Here is an 18332-nt window from a genome sequence, read left to right as displayed (position 1 = left end):
AATAAAGGAATAAAGGTTTTGACCAAAAAATGCTCGAGTTCCGAAAGATGAAAACCGGGAGAGAGTATATTGATTGTACAATAAACATTAGTTCTGCTATGTCTTTATATATCAATGAGTGGTCAGGGGCAGATCCAGCCTTCCACTAGTATCGAGGGGTTCTCAGGTTTACCCTTCTATTCTTCTAGTTTTGATTTTGACTCTTGTACTAACATGAATATTTTATCCCGGGCAAGTATTCTCGAAGTAGTATAAAAAATTCTCTATTCGAATAAACGAAAATAGTTAGCTTCTAGGAGGATAGATTTTATGCCCCAAACGTGTTTATAAAGATTGCATCTCAGAGCCTTGAAAAACCAAACTTTTCTGGGGGAGTGCCTCCAGATTCCCCGTTATATACTATGATATAGTTGCCCTTCCAGTTCAGCAGAACTCAGAAACCGCTCTGGGGTGGTGAAACATCTGGATCCGTCCCTAGACCAAAGATAACATTAGTGGCATTATTGCAATTGACATGTTCTTTGATTGGTGAGTTTCAAGGTTGTTGGTTTATACGTCACCAGGAGACGTTGAATAGTAGGCCTACAATTACTTATTCAATAGTATTTCCATATATTGGTAGGCCTACCATAGGAAGACACTTTATTAAGAAGACCTTTTGCATTATCGACGTATACGCTTACGCATTTATCAAAGGGACGTCCTTCGGCGCCTGGTGTCCATCTATTATTATTATTAAACACAGTCCTCATGCTTTGCTGTGTCAATCGCGACTGTCAACCTTAAACTTTAAAATTGTTAAACTTTTAAAGTTTTGTGGTTATAAAGCACACAATGAAGTATGTACCTCAAATAGTGAGCAAAATATTGCGAAAAAACAGGTCTCTTCCATTAATAAATGGACTGGTATGTGTGTATACTAAATGGTATGTGGCAGAGTTGCCCTGCGTGCCATATGATAAGGCTGTGATGCGTAAACTGGCGTTCCCCCGCTTACCGCAAATTCAATTCAATGTTAAGGTACTCCTAACGTTAATTTTGCTCTAAAAGTGTTACTGTCATCAAATATGCCGTCATTTATATGATTTGTCATTTATTATACATTGTTTATTTTTCAATTATCTGAAAAGAGTCAGTGAAATGAAAAAAATTATTATCAACATAAGATTCAGCGTTTCAGCAATTCAACGATTCAGTGATTCAGCGAAGTTCGAACACCCATACGGTATAGGTCTACCTGAACGTCTGCAGTTTAATGAAACCTATTTGCATATCAAATACTAGGCATAAGTTCATTTTTCACAGCCAATGTTGTTCACCAAAATCAGCACTTTTCCCACAGTTATGAAGTTTTCACCTAGATGCTTTGACCAAGGAATATTTTGTTTCTACAGTGACTTGCAGAATTATTGCTCATGACATGCTTTATGAATTCGAAGTTAATTTGTTACTGTATGTTCACCAAGGGGTTTAGAATATATCCAGGGTCTAATTTCACCCAAATTTTAATCCCCAAAATATCAGTAGACATGGCGTTTACATGCGCGTGTACTGTGTTATCTGTTACTGCAGTGTTGTATGGGGTGTTTGACCCAATTTGCACCCGAATTTCACTGAGCCATTTGTATCCAGAGCATTGCAAACCAGCCACTCAGTACAGGGTGAACAAATTTCTAAAAAAAACTTTTTATTGTAAAGCATAGTATGGATACAGGAATAGAAGGGAATGTCGAGAAAGGGTTAGACATTCTCCAGGCTTCTGGGAGGAAATGTTGCTGAGGGGCATGTTGAAAAAGAGATTATTTCATGGGAGGGAGGAAAAATTGCTTGAATTTTAATTGAAAAGGTCTATGGAATCATTCATTTATTACGTTCGCATAAAATTTGAATTTTCCAACCCCCCATGTACGCAAAATCGGCCAATTTTTCATATACATTAAGCATTACAGTACGCAATTGCACTGACCCCTCCCCCTCCCCTAATGCGTACATAATAAATGAATGATCCCTATCGAGGTTTATTAGTCTAACATTTAAGGAGCCGGGCATAATTTTCCAACTTATACTAGTATGTTGTCAGGAGTTGAGGAATAACCTGGTAATTCCATATATTGGTGGCTATGCAAATTTTGTAAACACAATCAATTGCAGAATGTTAGCTCATGAACTATAATTATGGTGAGTTTCAAGTTCTTGAATTACTCTGTTCCTCAGGGGATATTGAATATTCATTATCATCATAAGATCTCGATGAGGAGCCATAGATTGACTTTGCACCTATTTAACCCATTGATTAGCACTCAGGAATTTCACTAAGTTAGGTAGCGTCTTACTTCTCAGAAAAATCGTGGGAAAATCCAATTCAACACGATACAGAATAGCTCATTCCCAGTGTATTTTTAAAATAAACTTTACACGTATTTGCAAGCTCCTGTTATTTTGTATTAGATTGCTTTCATATGATATACGATTTGATAAGGTGGGTCACCAAAATCATGTCCTTTTGCCCCCTGAAATTCATCGAGACTTACTTGGATGTGAAGTGAGCACTCAGATCTGGCATGTTCACACTCCAAATACTTGAGAATTTCAAATGGGAAGATGTTGATTTCTGTATGGTATTCTGAGGATTTGGGTGTGAAACTTAATCATAAGCTATTGGGTTCAATTCCCACTATAACCATTTTTGTGCAGCATACGAAAAAAATGTCAGGACGGATTTGGGCAGCTTGAGGAGTATAATAGGCAGATGGGCAGCTTGGATGCTAATGGGTTAATTATCAGATTGTAATTCAGAAGTAATTCACTGAGTGGGCATAGTGTTCATGGACCCTCGGTTGAAGTTTTCAGGGGAAACTTTGGGGTCAGAAAATTTTGTATACTTGGTACAGCGGTTTGTTACAGTAGCATCTGTCAATGTTAAGTACATGCCACCATCCTCCCCCGGCAGGGATTCGAACCTGATGGCATTGATATTTCCACGGTACGAAACCCTGCCACATTAGACTGAGTGCGTGGGTACACGCACAGCTTAGAAGATGTCATTATTAGCCAATCAGATATATATATATCCCGTTCTATTTTAGCCTGGGTTTGCCCATTTATAGTTCTGAAATTTATTTTCTGAATATAGTTTCAATTATAACTAACTACTATAACTTTCAACTATCAATTATAGTTTTTCCTCAGCAATTATACAACAAGTAATCTGGTTGGTGCCGCAAGTTTTCTCTGCGCATGCACCTGACCCGGTCTAGTGTGAAAATGTGTGCGATGGTGACTTTAAAACGTGACTTTGATGTATTTCTATTTCAGATTGAAAATATGCCCGATGATGAAAAATTCTCGAATGAATATAAAGTAAGGCTCAAATTTTGGCCTATAGATAATTGTAGGCCTTTATAAAAGAATTCACTGGTTCATTTTAGTGTGGTTGGGTTGCATATTAACGCTGACTATGATGTTATAGTGATTTCGACTTATAGATAGTGATTTTCCCAGTTTTCTCTGATATTTGACACAAGATAGCTTTGTTACTCTGTCAGTTTGAAATTTGTTGTGCTTTCTTGAGTTTGTTGAAAGAAAGAATGAATTTAATTCTGATAGAAAAAATTCTGTATGACAATAACTATTTTCCCGCCTGATGTCATATCGGGATATCCCTTATCCCGATATCGCTGTGGCAATCGGCCTTTCTTACGGTCGATGATGCCCTATCAGGGTCTATGTGATTAGTGCGGGCACCCATACGGCGCAGTTCTAGGTGCATTGCTTGCTGACATTCTAAGCGGGTTGATCAGCTTGTACTCAATGCAGTAACTAGGCTTATAAGAGTACATTTGAGCACGAGAATCATCTACCACTTCCGTGAGATCAGTGGCCCAGGCCCGGTTTTCAGTATTAGAACTATCTTTAAATTTGAACTGTCTTACAACTAAGTTCTAACTGATCTAGGTTTAGATATCTGCAAGTTGAATTCATTTGAATTTCTTTGAAAGTTGAATGTATTTGGATATCTTTGATTGAACTGAAATTGCTAACCCGACCATATAGCAAGATTCTTTCTAGTTCCTATAGTTCTTTTAATATCTTGTATTGTATCTTTATCCCTCAAGTATACAGATGATTAGCTGTAGTAGCCACTTTTCAAGTGTTTGAGTAGTTCTTCAATGTGGAAAATGTTTACTAGATGATTATGTCAAATGAAAGCTTTGAATTGTTGGCTTGCTTGAAAAAGGGAGACCCACCCAACTGCTTCAAATACCTCTGAAGTTCACATGAGAAGGAAATCCTGTTTGACAGTATTATTAGTCTCTGATTCATGAAATACTTGAAAGAACTACCTTTTCATGAGTTGTTGGTATTTCCATCCCACAACACTGAGGCCTTTCTTTTAATTACTTGGAGTACCGATTTCTTCAAGAAAAAGTGGGAGTGTGAAGGGAAAAAGAAAGGCATTTTAAAATGGAAGAGAACAGAAAAAAATAAAGATAAAAATAGAGTATTTTCCATATAAAACCTCAAAGGACTACAAAAAATATGACAGGAGTGAAAATTGTGTTCAAATGATGGGAGAAATGAAAAAAACTAACTTTTACAAATCTAAGATTGAAGATATCAAAAAGAACATTTTTAGACCAGCCGTAGGCTGAGCCTATTACTATACAAATGGAGCAAATTTAAATGACATGGTTTTCCAGAGCAAAGGCTCTTTGACTGCAACTGAGCATTTATTCATACAAATCATTCATTAGAGCATTATCCATTCTCCAAACCCCATGAAGCTGAATTTTGAAAAAGGGCCTCGTTAAAATTTATATGAGCTTTTTTGTGAGAATCTGAACACAAAAATATCTGTTTTAAAAAGCCAATCAGAAAGCAAAGACTCCTCTATCATTGGCTTAGCCTCAGAGATCAGCAGGTGTCCACGTGAACCCGCGGTATTGTCTACCGTTTTACTTACGGGGTTTATTTTAAGATCTAAAATTGTATTTCAAGATCGATTTCTGTGAAATCTTTTGTTGATTTGGTTTTTGGGAGGAATAGTTTTATTTGCACTACAGAAAATATCATTGACAAAAAATATCATTATGCAAAGTCCGGGAAAATAGCTTTTCTCAAATCGGATGGATGACCTTGATATGCTAAGGGATGAGTAATTAAAGTGAAAGACCTGATATTTTATAATGCGACGAATTCAATTTTATCTTTTTTCTTCAAGTGGGATATCGTTGGAACAAAAATACGTCTGCTAGCTGAGAAAACAATGATTGAAATATCAACCTCATCTGAAAAATGGGACACTCTGGACGATCTGAGAAACGTATATAAATCAGGCATCAAAATGGAAGAACCAAAGGTCTTATATTGTCAACAAAGGAATTCTTGAATTGTGCAAAGGCCTACGATGCTTTATTCCATATGCAACTGAGACCATAAAAAAATATTTGAAATGAAAATGACTCATAGGAATAAGGCCTTTAGTCGAAATGTTAACTATGTCTATATGAATTTTAAGTTTTCCTTTGAGTTTTGGGTTTTTACTTAGACTCTGATACCAATTTTAGGTGTAATATTTCATTGCTCTTATGGGAATTCCTTGATCAACTTTAGTACACACATAATGTTTGAACTAGGCCTATGTGCTTGAACAGCTTACAACATGTGAACATTTGCTCTCAGAATTGTAATCAGGGATAAGTGTGCTTTATACCTTGTGTGTGGTTGCCGTTTTAGGCTTTGTGGTCTGGGACAACAGATTTTTATGTGAGAAAAAAATTTCAAATGAGAAAACATCATTTTTAGGGTGTACATTTATGGAGTAATGATACAAGATTTGGTGCTCAGCGTCTGTGTGGCTGTAACCCTGTGCTTATTCAACTATGCCTTGAAATACCTGACAAGTAAGTATGCTTTGGGTAGCGTTCTAAAATACATGGTACTTTCACACTTCCCTGCCCTTTTGAAAGGGAAAATTTCTCATAGGGCCCCAATGCTCTTTAGGGCACTGTTGCAATCACGTTTCATCGATATATGGATATAGATAGATGGCATGAAATTCTTTTGGGCGGTTTCAACATGCTTGAATTGTCTTGCTTTGCCATGTATCTACCCTTAGGAACCCAAAAGTTGGCTGATCGGGATATCGGCCATTTCCCGAAATTGCCCGCTTGGACTATGGTCCTTAAGTGGGCTATCTCGTTTACTTTTCGTCCATTCACTGTCCGTAGATGGAATCCAGTAAACCTATCAATTATTCACCAAGGGGTGTTGAAAATTGAAATGGTTATATTGTCAAGTATTCCCACAAGTGGACCCAGAGTTTTTGCCAAATCATCATGATGAAGATCTTTTAAAATTTTTATCATTCTTGAGATTGATGTAGATCCGTTGAGAAAATGATGAGGAGGGGGTAGGGTTGGTAGGGTTATACGCCGCGTAGACTTATATGCCGGTTTTTACGGTACATATGAAGCTGAAATGTTTTATTGTTGTTCGATTCTTGTGCGGAAAATTGGGATCCACCCTTACTTAAGTTATTCTTGATAGGGGTTTAGTCTACGATATTTGTAGAAAAATGACATTGTTGCACTAATCTTATTATCTTTTCAATGTATTGATAAAAAAAATAGTGATTACTATTAGGATAGATGATGCACATTTATTTTCTAGGTTAGCAGTGGATGAAGAAACATTAAAACCGTTCCTTGATGGTTGGTCCTTTCAGCAAATTGTTGCAGCTAAACGTTTATTCATTGTTGACTTAAAAATATTGGAAGGAATCAAGTGCCCAGAAAATAGAGCTGTAAGTTGTATTAAAAAGTTCTTTTTCAATAGAAAATGGCATCTGATTAGCCCTGAATACATCTGTTTATTCTCAAGCTGGAATGTCCCTTTGACCTCAGACCCCGAGGTACTTTGGATTGGAATCCAAAGGGCATTGACTGAAGAAAATGTCTGTGATGGAATAACTAGGCATAAAGGTGCATCTAATGATTAAAAGATCAAAGAACAATCAAAGTGTTAAAGAGTTCACGGAATACTTCACAGCATAGGCAATAGGCCCTATTATAGATAAACTTAAGCAGTTAAAGTGATTGCATAATATATTTTGTTTATCAATTTGATGATGTACGAGGGTAGGTAACAAGTTAAAATCCCTCCCCGGTAAAAAATTGTCCATTATTCACCTGATACTTACAGAGTCTTATTTTATATTTTTCAGCTCTGTGCACCGATAGCATTATTTTTTGTTGCGGGTGATAAAACTTTGCGCCCGATAGCTATTCAATTATTTCAGAAGCCAGGACCAGATAACCCTGTAAGTAGTACATATGACTAAAAATGTGATTAATGTATTCAACATCAAAGTCCCAATATTTAAAATTGAATAACTTCTCGAAAATATAGAAATATTTTAGATCATTTGAAACCACCAATGTTAGTCTAAAATAATATGTGAACTTAAACAGGAGTAAATATGAAAAAATGAGAAATGAGCCAAAACCATTGCCAGAAACCCAAAGGGAGGGTTCAATACTAGATGCTTTGACATCACGTTCTCTCCAAATAGGCATTTTTAAACATTCTGGAGCTGCCTGAAAAAAGATTTCATAAACCTGATAAATCTGATGCCCGTAAGGGAAAAATAAATGTTGAAATTAAATGTCACCATTCATTGTTTTGAAGGTATTTTTTCCGACTGATCAACCGTATGTTTGGCTCCTTGCTAAAATATGGTACAACAACGCCGATGCTACTTACCACCAATGTCTCACACATCTTGGTAATAATGATCTTTTCCATCATTTTGTATGCAGTCTGTTTTCACATGTACTGGATTCTAATTCATTTCAGGAATACTTAGAAGAAGCTTCAGACTGAATATACATATTGGATAATCACTTTGAATCTAGCATTAAGTCTTCACTTCTCAGTAGAACCATTTGCATCCTCCCCGGCAGGGATTCGAATACAGCTACATACAGCTACATGCGCAGCTTAGGCCTAATCGATATCAATATGAGCCAACCAGCTATCCCGTGTTATTTTAGCCCGGGTTTTCCCCTTTATAGTTCTTGCGTGAAATTTGCCTCTGCAATTAAACAACAAGCAATCTGATTGGTGCCACAAGTTTTCGCGCCGTAAACCAGCACACCTGGTCTAGTGTGGCAGGGTTTCGTGCTATGGCTGAGTGTAGCGATGCCATCAGGTTTGAATCTGCCGTAGGAGCATGACCATGACCTCTGCATTGATGCATCTTCTGATCCACTTTTATATTCTTTGATTATAAAATCTTGAAATATCTATGTATCAGTATCTGTTATTTATCTTAAGACTGGTATACAAAGTAGAAGATATACATAAGGCCATCCCAAAATAATGGTATGTTTGTCGTTACCCGACCGACCCGACTTCAAAGGTACCGAGTGGAAACTTTTTTGGGATTCATTGAAATGAATTTTATTTTTTATATTGTTTCCATACAAAAAAGGTGATAAATTTGTTTTTTGCCCTAAAATTTTGCAAAAAAAATATTTCTACCTACCTACTAACTCATCCTGAAACTTGAGTCCGTGTTATGGCAAACAGACAATCATTTTGGGATGGCCTAAGTTTTAACTTTTTAGCCCACTTTGGACCTAAGCATATTGTGTTACTACAATCAATTGGAAAGTAGTAGCCCATAACGTGTTCTATGATTTTGGTGAGTTTCAAGGTCATTTGTTTTTGTATGAGGCCACCAGGGGGCGTTGAATAATAGAATAATGTAGTATTTCCTTATTAGATTGGTACCTAGGCATATTTTGTTACCATGATCAATTGCAAAGTTGTATTTCATGACATGTACTACAATTGTGGTGAGTTTTAAGGTCATTGGGTTTTGCATATGGTCAATTGCAAAGTTGTAGTTCATGACACCGTCTATGATTGTGGTGAGTTTTTAAGTACATTAGTTATTCCATAAAGTCACCAGGGGGTGTTGAATAGTAGAATAGCTTAGTATTTCCTTATTAGATTGGTACCTAGGCATATTTTGTTACCATGATCAATTGCAAATTTGTAGTTCATGACAATTTCTATGATTATTGTGAGTTACAAGGTTATTGGGTTTTGAATATGGTCACCAGGGGGCGTTGAATAGTAGAATAACTTAGTATTTCCGTATTAAATTGGTAACGAGGCATATTTGGTTATCACAATCGATTACAAAATCGTAGCCGCTGACATGTTTTATGATTGTGGTGAGTTTCAAGGTCATTGGTTTTTGTAGATGGTCACCAGAGGGCGTTGAATATTGAAATTGTTAGATTGTTGAGCATTTGAAACCACTTCCCAAGTGGGCATGGTGTCCCTGGACCCCTAGTTTAGCTTGACTATAGTTTGACTATAGTCCAAGCAGGCTATTGCATTCACTTTCGTCCGTCGTCCGTTCATCAGTAGATGGAATGCAGTTATTTTGGGAAGTTTTGAAAACCCTTCAAGGGATCGTCTATTTCGTTTTTACACGTATCTACCCTAGACACATCTTGAGCCCAAAAACTGGCCCAGTCGGAAACAAGATGACCAACTGGCAGCTATTATAGTTTACGGATATCAATACTTGACACATTTTTAGGCCAGCCATAAGCTGATCATACAAATGGAGCGAATTTAAATGACATGGTTTCCAGAGCTAAGGTCCTTTGACTGTGCAACTGACCATATAATTCATTCAAATTATTCATTTATAGCATTATCCATTCTCCAAATCGTAATGAGCTGAATTTACGCTAAAATATCAGTTTTAACCCATTAGCACTCAAGTCGCCCGTATACTGCCCTGCCTATTACTCCTCAAGCCGCCCGAATCCGCCCGGCACTTTTTCGTCCACGAAATACCGAACAGAAATCAAATTCCTCCTATTTTAATTTCTCAAATATTTCCAGTTTGAACATGACACATCTGAGCACTCACTTCAAATCCAACTAAGGTTTGATGAATTTCGGGGCCCAAAAGGACACGATTTTGGTGGTCCACCTCATCAAATCTTTCATCACATGACTTAAGTCCCAGCGGGCTATTGCGTTCACTTTTTGTCTGTCCGTCCGTTCGTCTGTAGACAGAATCCAGTTATTTTGGGAAGTTTTGAAGACGCTTCAATGTAACGTCTTGATGTTTGGTTTAAATATGTATCTACCCTAATCATATCTTCAACCCAAAAACTGGCTCGTTCAGAATCAAGATGGCCGACTGGCAGCCATTGTTGGCCAAAATTTTTCAAGTTTTCGAGGGAAATTTTCAAGATGCTTTGATCAATTACTTTGATACTTTGTATATATTTTTATCCCCCAATTCTCAAGGGCATGAGAAAAATTGGAGCGGTTGGACTTAAGATAAGGTACATCTCCTCACATGTAATTGGAATCACCTTATTCTTTGTTCTTGCCACCAGGAGGAGTTAAATATTGAATGATTTATAATTTGTCTGTTTATATTGATACCTGTATATTTTGTATTTTTGTATATTTTTATGGACTTTCGCTTTAGCGAAGTCCATTTTGTTATCGCATATGAAACTTTCTTCCTTTGGTACAAAATAACGTCCAAACGAGGCTTAGTTTCTCTTCAGAACTTATACTTTCTATACTACATCGTCAGCCACGGATTTTATTAGACAGATTTTATTTACAGATTGTGACATTGAAATAAACTAAAATAAGAACATTATTAAGTCTCTCGAGAATGAATATTCAATAACTGTCTTAGGATTCATCTCACGTGGAGTTCGGGTTACCTTGTTTTTGTTCTCGCCAACAGGGGGTGTTGAATATTGAATTATGTACAATTTAGCCTATTTATATAGGTATCTATGGATATTTTGTAACCACAATCGATTTCAAAATTGTAGCTTGTGACTTGTTCTATGATAGTGGTCAGTTTCAAGGTCATTGGTTTCTTTTGGTGTTCAGCGAGCATTGAATATTGAGATTTTTCTAAGTGGGCATGGTGTCCCTGGACCCCTAGTTTGATTCAAAGCAACTTTTGGGAAAGAAGATTACTGTAAAAAGACTCTGGGTTTATTCATAGTATTCAGCTGGTCTTTTAACTGGAATCAGTCTGTTAAATCTTAGTGAAAGTCTTTCAATCATCAATTTTTTTGGTTTTCGTCCAGCTGCTGGCAAAATGTAGGTAAAAAATCTGATTTTTCTGTTGATCTGTCAATCCAAAATCAACTATGATCATCTGGTATGTTTTCTAGGTTTAACGCACTTACTGATGGAAGGTATTAGTATTAGTACACACAGGCAGATTTCACCATCTCACCCGATATTCAAACTACTTGCTCCTCATTTCCTTTACCTGATTGCAATAAACTCGTAAGTCTAAGTAATTTGCTTATCTCTACCTGACTATAAACAAGATTTTTAGCCCACTTTGGACTGAGGTCTCAGCAGCTATTGCGTTAACTTTTCATCCATTCGTCCGTACACGGAATCCAGTTATTTTGGGAATATTTCTGTAACTCAGAAAAAATATCGGGAAGATTTCCGGAAATATGATTTTCATGAAGATGATGTCAATTGACTTGGACCATGGATCCCCTCTGAAATCCCACCAAAAACATCTGGTTGAAAAAAGTTGTGCTTTCATCAGATTTAATTAAGAAAAAAAAATATTTTTTCTTGATATTTCCATCTTAATTAATTGCAAAAAGTAAGTTTTCTCCCATCATTTGAATTCCACCCAATACAGTTTTCACACTTATTTCTTCCATTATATTTCCAAGATTTTACGTGGAAAATCTGTACTTATTTGAAAAGTCATTAGTGAAGCATTCGGTCACTGGCTCAAAATTAAAATGATCAAATTTCTTTAACCCTTACAATACCACTACCATATGGCATACAGTACAAATTGGCAAGCTAGCATACCCGTACCGTATGTGATATGGTATCACTTAACCCTTCTACTAGAAGGGCATATCTATCAGTATCAGCGGGTGCTGCCATCTGCATAAAATCCAAGATGGCAACAGCCAGGAGAAAACAATTTGGCTGGATGAAACGGTTCAGCAACTCGTATATGATGCTGACAGTGATGCTGGTGACTTGGAATTTGGTAGTAAAAGAATTGTGAGTGACAACGAATATGACAGCAGCAATTCAGATAATGAGACTTAGTCAGAAAATAGGTTTATAGTGCCGGCAATGATTTTGATGATGAAAATGAAATCAGTGACAAATTTTTTAGACCCTGTTGATACGGTTGTCATGGCAATGGACACCAATAACAATAATGAAGAACCAAAAACTGTCCATCCTCAAGGCCACATATATCCAAATAATTTGTCTTATTTGTAAGCCCAATGGTTATCAACACCATGGTATACAATGTATCAGTGTCAAATACACAGGTAACAGTTTTCTGAGGCCTGAAATTATACCCCAATGAAACCCCTTACATCCGGCCTTCCGACGTATCGGTGGAGATGTTTGTAAATGAGTGGAAAAATAAATTTTTAGTTCTATTGCTTTGAAATTTTTAATACATAAAGTAAGGATATATGGCATACAATTTCAGTTGGAATTGAATAGATCAGTGCATTTTGCTGGGAGGCAGAGCAGTTTATCTGAAACTTTCGTGAATTTTTAGCCCACTTGGGACTTTAGTCCCAGCGGGCTATTGCGTTCACTTTTCGTCCGTCGTCCGTCCGTCCGTCGTAGCGTCCGTCCGTCCGTAGACGGAATCCAGTTATTTTGGGAAGTTTTGAAGACACTTCAAGGTAACGTTAATTACCTTGATCTTTCGAATATATGTGAATCCCCCCAGGGCCCATCAACATAACAAAAATTGGGTTGGTCGGACTCAAGATGGCCTTCCTATGACCTTTTTATTGCCCAAAAATGTTAATTTTGGCCCGAATTCTGAGTCCTGTAGCTTCCTACTGGTTTGCCATTTCTCATTGCAATTTGTGATGGGTATTCTTTGGAAAAGGATGTTTTATACCTGAGACAGGTATTTTTCATCAGCCAATTATGACGCAATTGGCGGCCATCTTTGTGTCACCAGTACTCATTCGTAAGTGGGAAAAAGTTTTTCCACATTATATTGATACCTAAGCGTATTTTGCTACCACAATCAATTAGAAAGTTGTAGCTCATAACGTGCTCTATGATTGTGGTGAGTTTCAAGGTAATTGGATTTCGTATATGGCCACCAGGGGGCGTTGAATAATACAATATCTTAGTATTTCTATATTATATTCGTACCTATGCATATTTTGTAACCACAATCAATTGGAAAGTTGTAGCTCATGACATCATCTATGATTGTTGCGAGTTTTAAGGACATTAGTTTTTCTATATGGTCACCAGGGGGCGTTGAATAGTAGAATAACTTAGTATTTCCTTATTATATTGGTACCTAGGCATATTTTGTTACCATGATCAATTGCAAAGTTGTAGTTCATGACATGTTCTATGATTGTGGTGAGTTTCGAGGTCAATGGGTTTTGAATATGGTCACCAGGGGGCATTGAATAGTAGAATGACTTAGTATTTCCATATTAAATTGGTAACAAGGCATATTTTGTTATCACAATCAATTACAAAATCGTAGCTGCTGACATGTTCTATGATTGTGGTGAGTTTCAAGGTCGTTGGTTTTTGTAAATGGTCACCAGGGGGCGTTGAAAATTGAAATTGTTAGATTGTTGAGCATTTGAAACCACTCCCCAAGTGGGCATGGTGTCCCTGGACCCCTAGTTTTCATGGCGGCCATCTTCACTTATATCCAAATTATTTATGTCTACATTGTTGGCCAAAAAGTTATCAACAACATGCTATATAAATTTTCTGTGTCAGATACCTTGGTAACTATTTTATGAAGTTTCAAATATACCCATATGAACCCTTAACCCTTTCAGTGCGTCTACACTGCAGTGCGGTGTACGAATCAGTGATGGATTTTGCTAGTACACCGCACTGCAGTGTTTTGATGTAATTAGTAATTAGTTTTTATCTCTATTGAAAGATGGCAGCACCTGTCAAGCATAGTGAAATACTAGTAACTATGATACACTGCACCGCAGTGTAGACGCACTATAGTGGTATTCCCGTTATTCAAAACACTAGGGTGGAATTTTTCAAATATTTCAAATTATCTCCAGCACGATAGGGTATTGATTAGTCAGCACTGAAAGGGTTAAATTCCCTCCGGTACAGCAGCGGAGACACTATGTGGTATTGAAAGGGTTAAGTTCCTGTAGTTGGCTGTGTCGGTAAATATCAGTGAATTTGGGTCAACAGTGGCACAATGAACCCTGTTAAAGCTGTTTTGATTGATTTTGAATGGATGAAGCGAGGAAATATTGCCGTAAAAATGTTTTTCATGGGGGTAGAAAGCCTTGAATGTGCTTCATAAACTAGCCTTGATTTTTGGTTGGTCTTGAGGCTATGAAACCTGCTTCAGCACGGTACACGAAACGCGCTTTGGTTGACTGCAATAATTCAGGGCTCGACCCGTAATGTGTGAAATGCTGATCGTCGTCGAATGAGGATGTGCCACATTGGAAATTGCCATTACCTTCCAAAATATAATAGTCGTTCATGGGTTCAAGATCGCTCTAAGTGCTTGGAAAACGCTTCTAATTTCTAAAATTTTCCGTCAGCTGGTTCGCGTGTGTAACTAAAAAAAATAGCAGTAAGATTTCCGGAAATATTTTAGCTACGTGCTGGCAACACTGCATGTCCTTCATCATTTCCATACTTTTTCACATCTCAAAGTAAACTTTCGGGTAAGCGTTTTGGGCTAGCTCCGCCAATGAATCGGCAAAATATTTGAAGGATTCGTCGTGGCGCTGTTCTCTCCCCTTAAATTGCATCTTGTCTTTGTGTGTTCAAACCGATTTCTCAACTGGACACAAAATTCTGCATAGCTGATTGTCCCAGCGAGCCTGAGGTTAGAAACCGCTTGGTAGGCTTTGTGGTCTAACCTCATCTACAGGTGGGCTTTTCGGGCCTCGCCATCGGGTGACACAGCGCTTATCCCAACCATGTCAGCGTATGCATCAAATCGCTCTAACCTCACCCGAACATTATGACCCATGGAGTAGGTTTTCGGTACCGGGATGTTTGTTCGAGTGATGGGCTATCGCGCAATAAAGCCGCCTCCATGTATAGGGCAAATTTTCTGACAAAATTGCTTTGCAGGTCATCATTCTCGATACCGTCGCCTGCTATGGGAGGGACGTTGGGGTCTGTAGGGGATGATATTCTTATTGGCTCTATTTAGGGGGAATAATGGAGAAAGCCTAGCTTAATGTCCCGACAACACAAAAAAACACGGGATTACACAAAATATAAAGTTTGTTCACAAAACGGTTATAAAATATAGGTCATAGCATGTATCGGGCGAAATACTACTAAAATGAAAAATTTAGCAACGCTTAATAAAAATAACTTCAAAACCACAAATAGGTTCAATTTTCAATCCCACAATCGCTGCCACCAATGAAATGGTTTTGCCCTTATTGTCTGGTAAAAATAGGGCACAAAGGAAATCCTCTAAAAGAGACGGATTACGAAATTACAAAAGAAATCACTTAGCCTGCTTCTATTTATTCCCGTAACAGGAGAGAGCCACTTCCAGTATCACCCGGTAACACTATTGAGGCACATGGACTCGAACACAAAAATGTGGGCTACGACGGAACCGGACTATGATAAAGCCAGCCCATCACACATACAGCCCTGATAACTGAGATCAGGTTGTCAGTGCGTAGTCACTGTCCATGCTTACTTAGCCCGGTATTTCAGTGCAGTACTGAATAAGCTGTGAATAGGCCTCATAGTTTTAACGCTAAAGTACCCTACTGCAATCCTTGCGTGAACGCCGCTTTGTGCATTTGAAAGACAAACGTGGCGTGCCTGTGTCTGTTGTGTATTGATTCAGAATCGCAGAAATTTATGTGGGCTGAGATAGTTAGGTATCCTGTACCGGACCATAAAAGCGTCCTGAAACTGTACACTTGTTCGTGTAGTATCCCAGCCTAACCTGCCATCCCGTTATAGTAATGTGTGCTGCACACGTATCCAGTCAGTATGTTGTATATACGCTACATTGTAAGTGGGGCACTGGGGAAAGCCAGTACAGGTGGCAGTGGAAAGAGCGTATCTCTTACTAGATATTGCATTAGTGGAAATAGCGTTATTGGCAGAATAAAAGGCTCTCTGATAATAAAAACAAGTTTTGTGTATCTAAGTGCATATATGCTGTCATATCTACAAAAACACTTCTGTAAAGTGCTTGGCTGGTTTACGGGAAGGCTGGATGTTTTTCCTCTTTTAGTCTTTGTACGGTTCATTTTCTTAGGGCCATATCTGTGCTTTCGACCAGATTCAAAAGATGGCAGATTTTCGCCTTCTTTGACGAATTGGGGATTGTTAGCACTTACCTTATGACAGCACAGATTGAAAGAATTATTTGATAAGGTTTAATTTCAATTTCTTAAAATTCAGTAAACAGACTAGCCAGTATGTGTTTTATCAGTTTTAAATTGGAAAATATATGCAAAAGAAATTAGCCTGGATGAATTGGTAGACTAGAGGTATAATTAATTGGTACTGTACTTTGAAATTTCAGTCGAGGCTTGGAAAAACTTATTGCAGCTGGAGGCTGGGTGGACAAGACAATGACTGTTGGTCGTGATGGCATGTTACAGTTGATAGCTAAAGGGTATTGTATTATATGTTTTTATATTAGTGGAACAGATCCAGGATCTAGTTGGGGCAGGTGCTTCTTTCACAGAAACAAGTTCCCTAACAAGGGTTGTATGGGGATGATTACATTGAACAAAATTACATCAAACCCAATTCAATTATACTCTGTATTCAAGTATAACCCACAGTTTGCATCGTTTTTGACATCTTCGTTTGTTGACGGAGTCTTCATAATGGCTCTGGAGACCTTTCCTGAAATAACTTGCTCACAAAATGCGGCATATCGAAACTCGTCTTTTGTTCCGTACACCTTCATTATGCGATGAGTGCCATTCAAATCGGTACCAAACAGAGATAAAACGATGAGGAGATGAAACCATGAAACGTTCCAGTTACACAGTAATAAGCTGTCAAAGTTCGGTATTTTTTCGCGAATATATGTTCCATCCAGAAAATTAATACCTTCTACTGCGGCGTTCACGTGGGCTCTTTCAGTTAATCACTGCTCTTCAACAGTTCAGACCGCGGCCTACATAATCACACTTTTTGACGTCATTTCATTATGAGAAAGCTACGCTCTCATTGGTTGTTTAGGGAATACCCTCAGCAGCTGGGGTATTCCCGAAACAACCAGTTTATATGAAATAAGATAGAAAGAATTAGAAAACACCATTTTGATGTCTTGGGTAAGTTCATCTTTTTTGCTGAATATGATAGAAATATCTAATGCAATGTAAGAACCCAGTTAAGTATGGCAATGCTGGGTCCAATGTTATTCTGTCATTGTCTTCAGCCTGCAAAATTCTTAGAAAAATAAACAACTGTGTCTGTGACGTTGAAGTTAGCCAGCTGGTGTTTTATGTCGATTTATCTAGCGGCAAACCATCTTTTGTGTAACAGAGCTACATTGTATCGATATCAAAGTATCCAGCATAATTTTTAGTTGCATGTGATTTTCTCTCAACTGCATTTGTGTGCCTTTGTAAAGTTATAAATTTATAAAATTCAAATTTCAGCTTATTTATTTCGCCTCTAGGAGACGATCTGCTCCTAGCCACTGTTAGCCGTGTATGGGCCTATGTAACCATAAAATGAGTGAAATAATTCCATTTTTTTTCAGATTCATTGTTCTCAATTTCTGCTTCGGGACCTCTGCCTAGGTTTTTTTTATAGTATTTCTGTCATTTCAATAAAGGATGGGGCAAGTTATTGTGACGGTTGCATGGGTTTGGGGATGGATGAAAATTGTTTGGCTGGTCGTGAGCGTCTGCCAAAATTTTTCTTGGGTTTTGACTTAGATTTTTTCGCAAGCAACGAAAACTGTAACTAGATCATCGGGTTTCCATGACTGGCCTTAGATATCCTAACTTCACAAGCCCCGACAGTGTATAGAATACGTTTTATTTGTTTTGATTAGGCAGAAACTAAATTGGTACATTTTTAATTGTTTCAGATTTTGTGAATGTGAGTTACTGGATTTTGAATAATACGTACAATCCCTATCTACACTAGACAGTGGTTTCTATTCGTCTATACTACAGCAAGCACCGCTTTTCTCGGAATAGCTTTGAAATCGAAACTCCACCAGAGTTAAGGCATTTCCTATCTGAAACAACCTTGTGGTACCA

General features: G+C 37.7%; 1 protein-coding gene across 3 annotated transcripts in view; it reads left to right on the top strand.

Annotated features, from left to right (window-relative positions):
* Positions 1-18332, top strand: part of LOC141906474 (allene oxide synthase-lipoxygenase protein-like) — a 63135-nt gene that overhangs the window by 3665 nt on the left and 41138 nt on the right. For all 3 annotated transcript variants that reach the window (XR_012619341.1, XM_074795779.1, XM_074795780.1), the window contains exons 2-9: positions 3316-3360; positions 5222-5359; positions 5806-5903; positions 6673-6805; positions 7226-7321; positions 7690-7786; positions 11244-11361; positions 16628-16720. Coding sequence is in view for 2 of the 3 variants with exons in the window: in XM_074795779.1 (XP_074651880.1) it covers positions 3316-3360; positions 5222-5359; positions 5806-5903; positions 6673-6805; positions 7226-7321; positions 7690-7786; positions 11244-11361; positions 16628-16720 (818 nt within the window). In the remaining variant the exon portion in view is untranslated. The remainder of the gene's footprint in view (positions 1-3315; positions 3361-5221; positions 5360-5805; positions 5904-6672; positions 6806-7225; positions 7322-7689; positions 7787-11243; positions 11362-16627; positions 16721-18332) is intronic.

The sequence above is a fragment of the Tubulanus polymorphus genome, chromosome 5 (genome assembly GCF_964204645.1).
Source record: "Tubulanus polymorphus chromosome 5, tnTubPoly1.2, whole genome shotgun sequence".
Lineage (NCBI taxonomy): Eukaryota > Metazoa > Nemertea > Palaeonemertea > Tubulaniformes > Tubulanidae > Tubulanus > Tubulanus polymorphus.
This window is presented reverse-complemented; position numbering and strand designations above follow the sequence as displayed.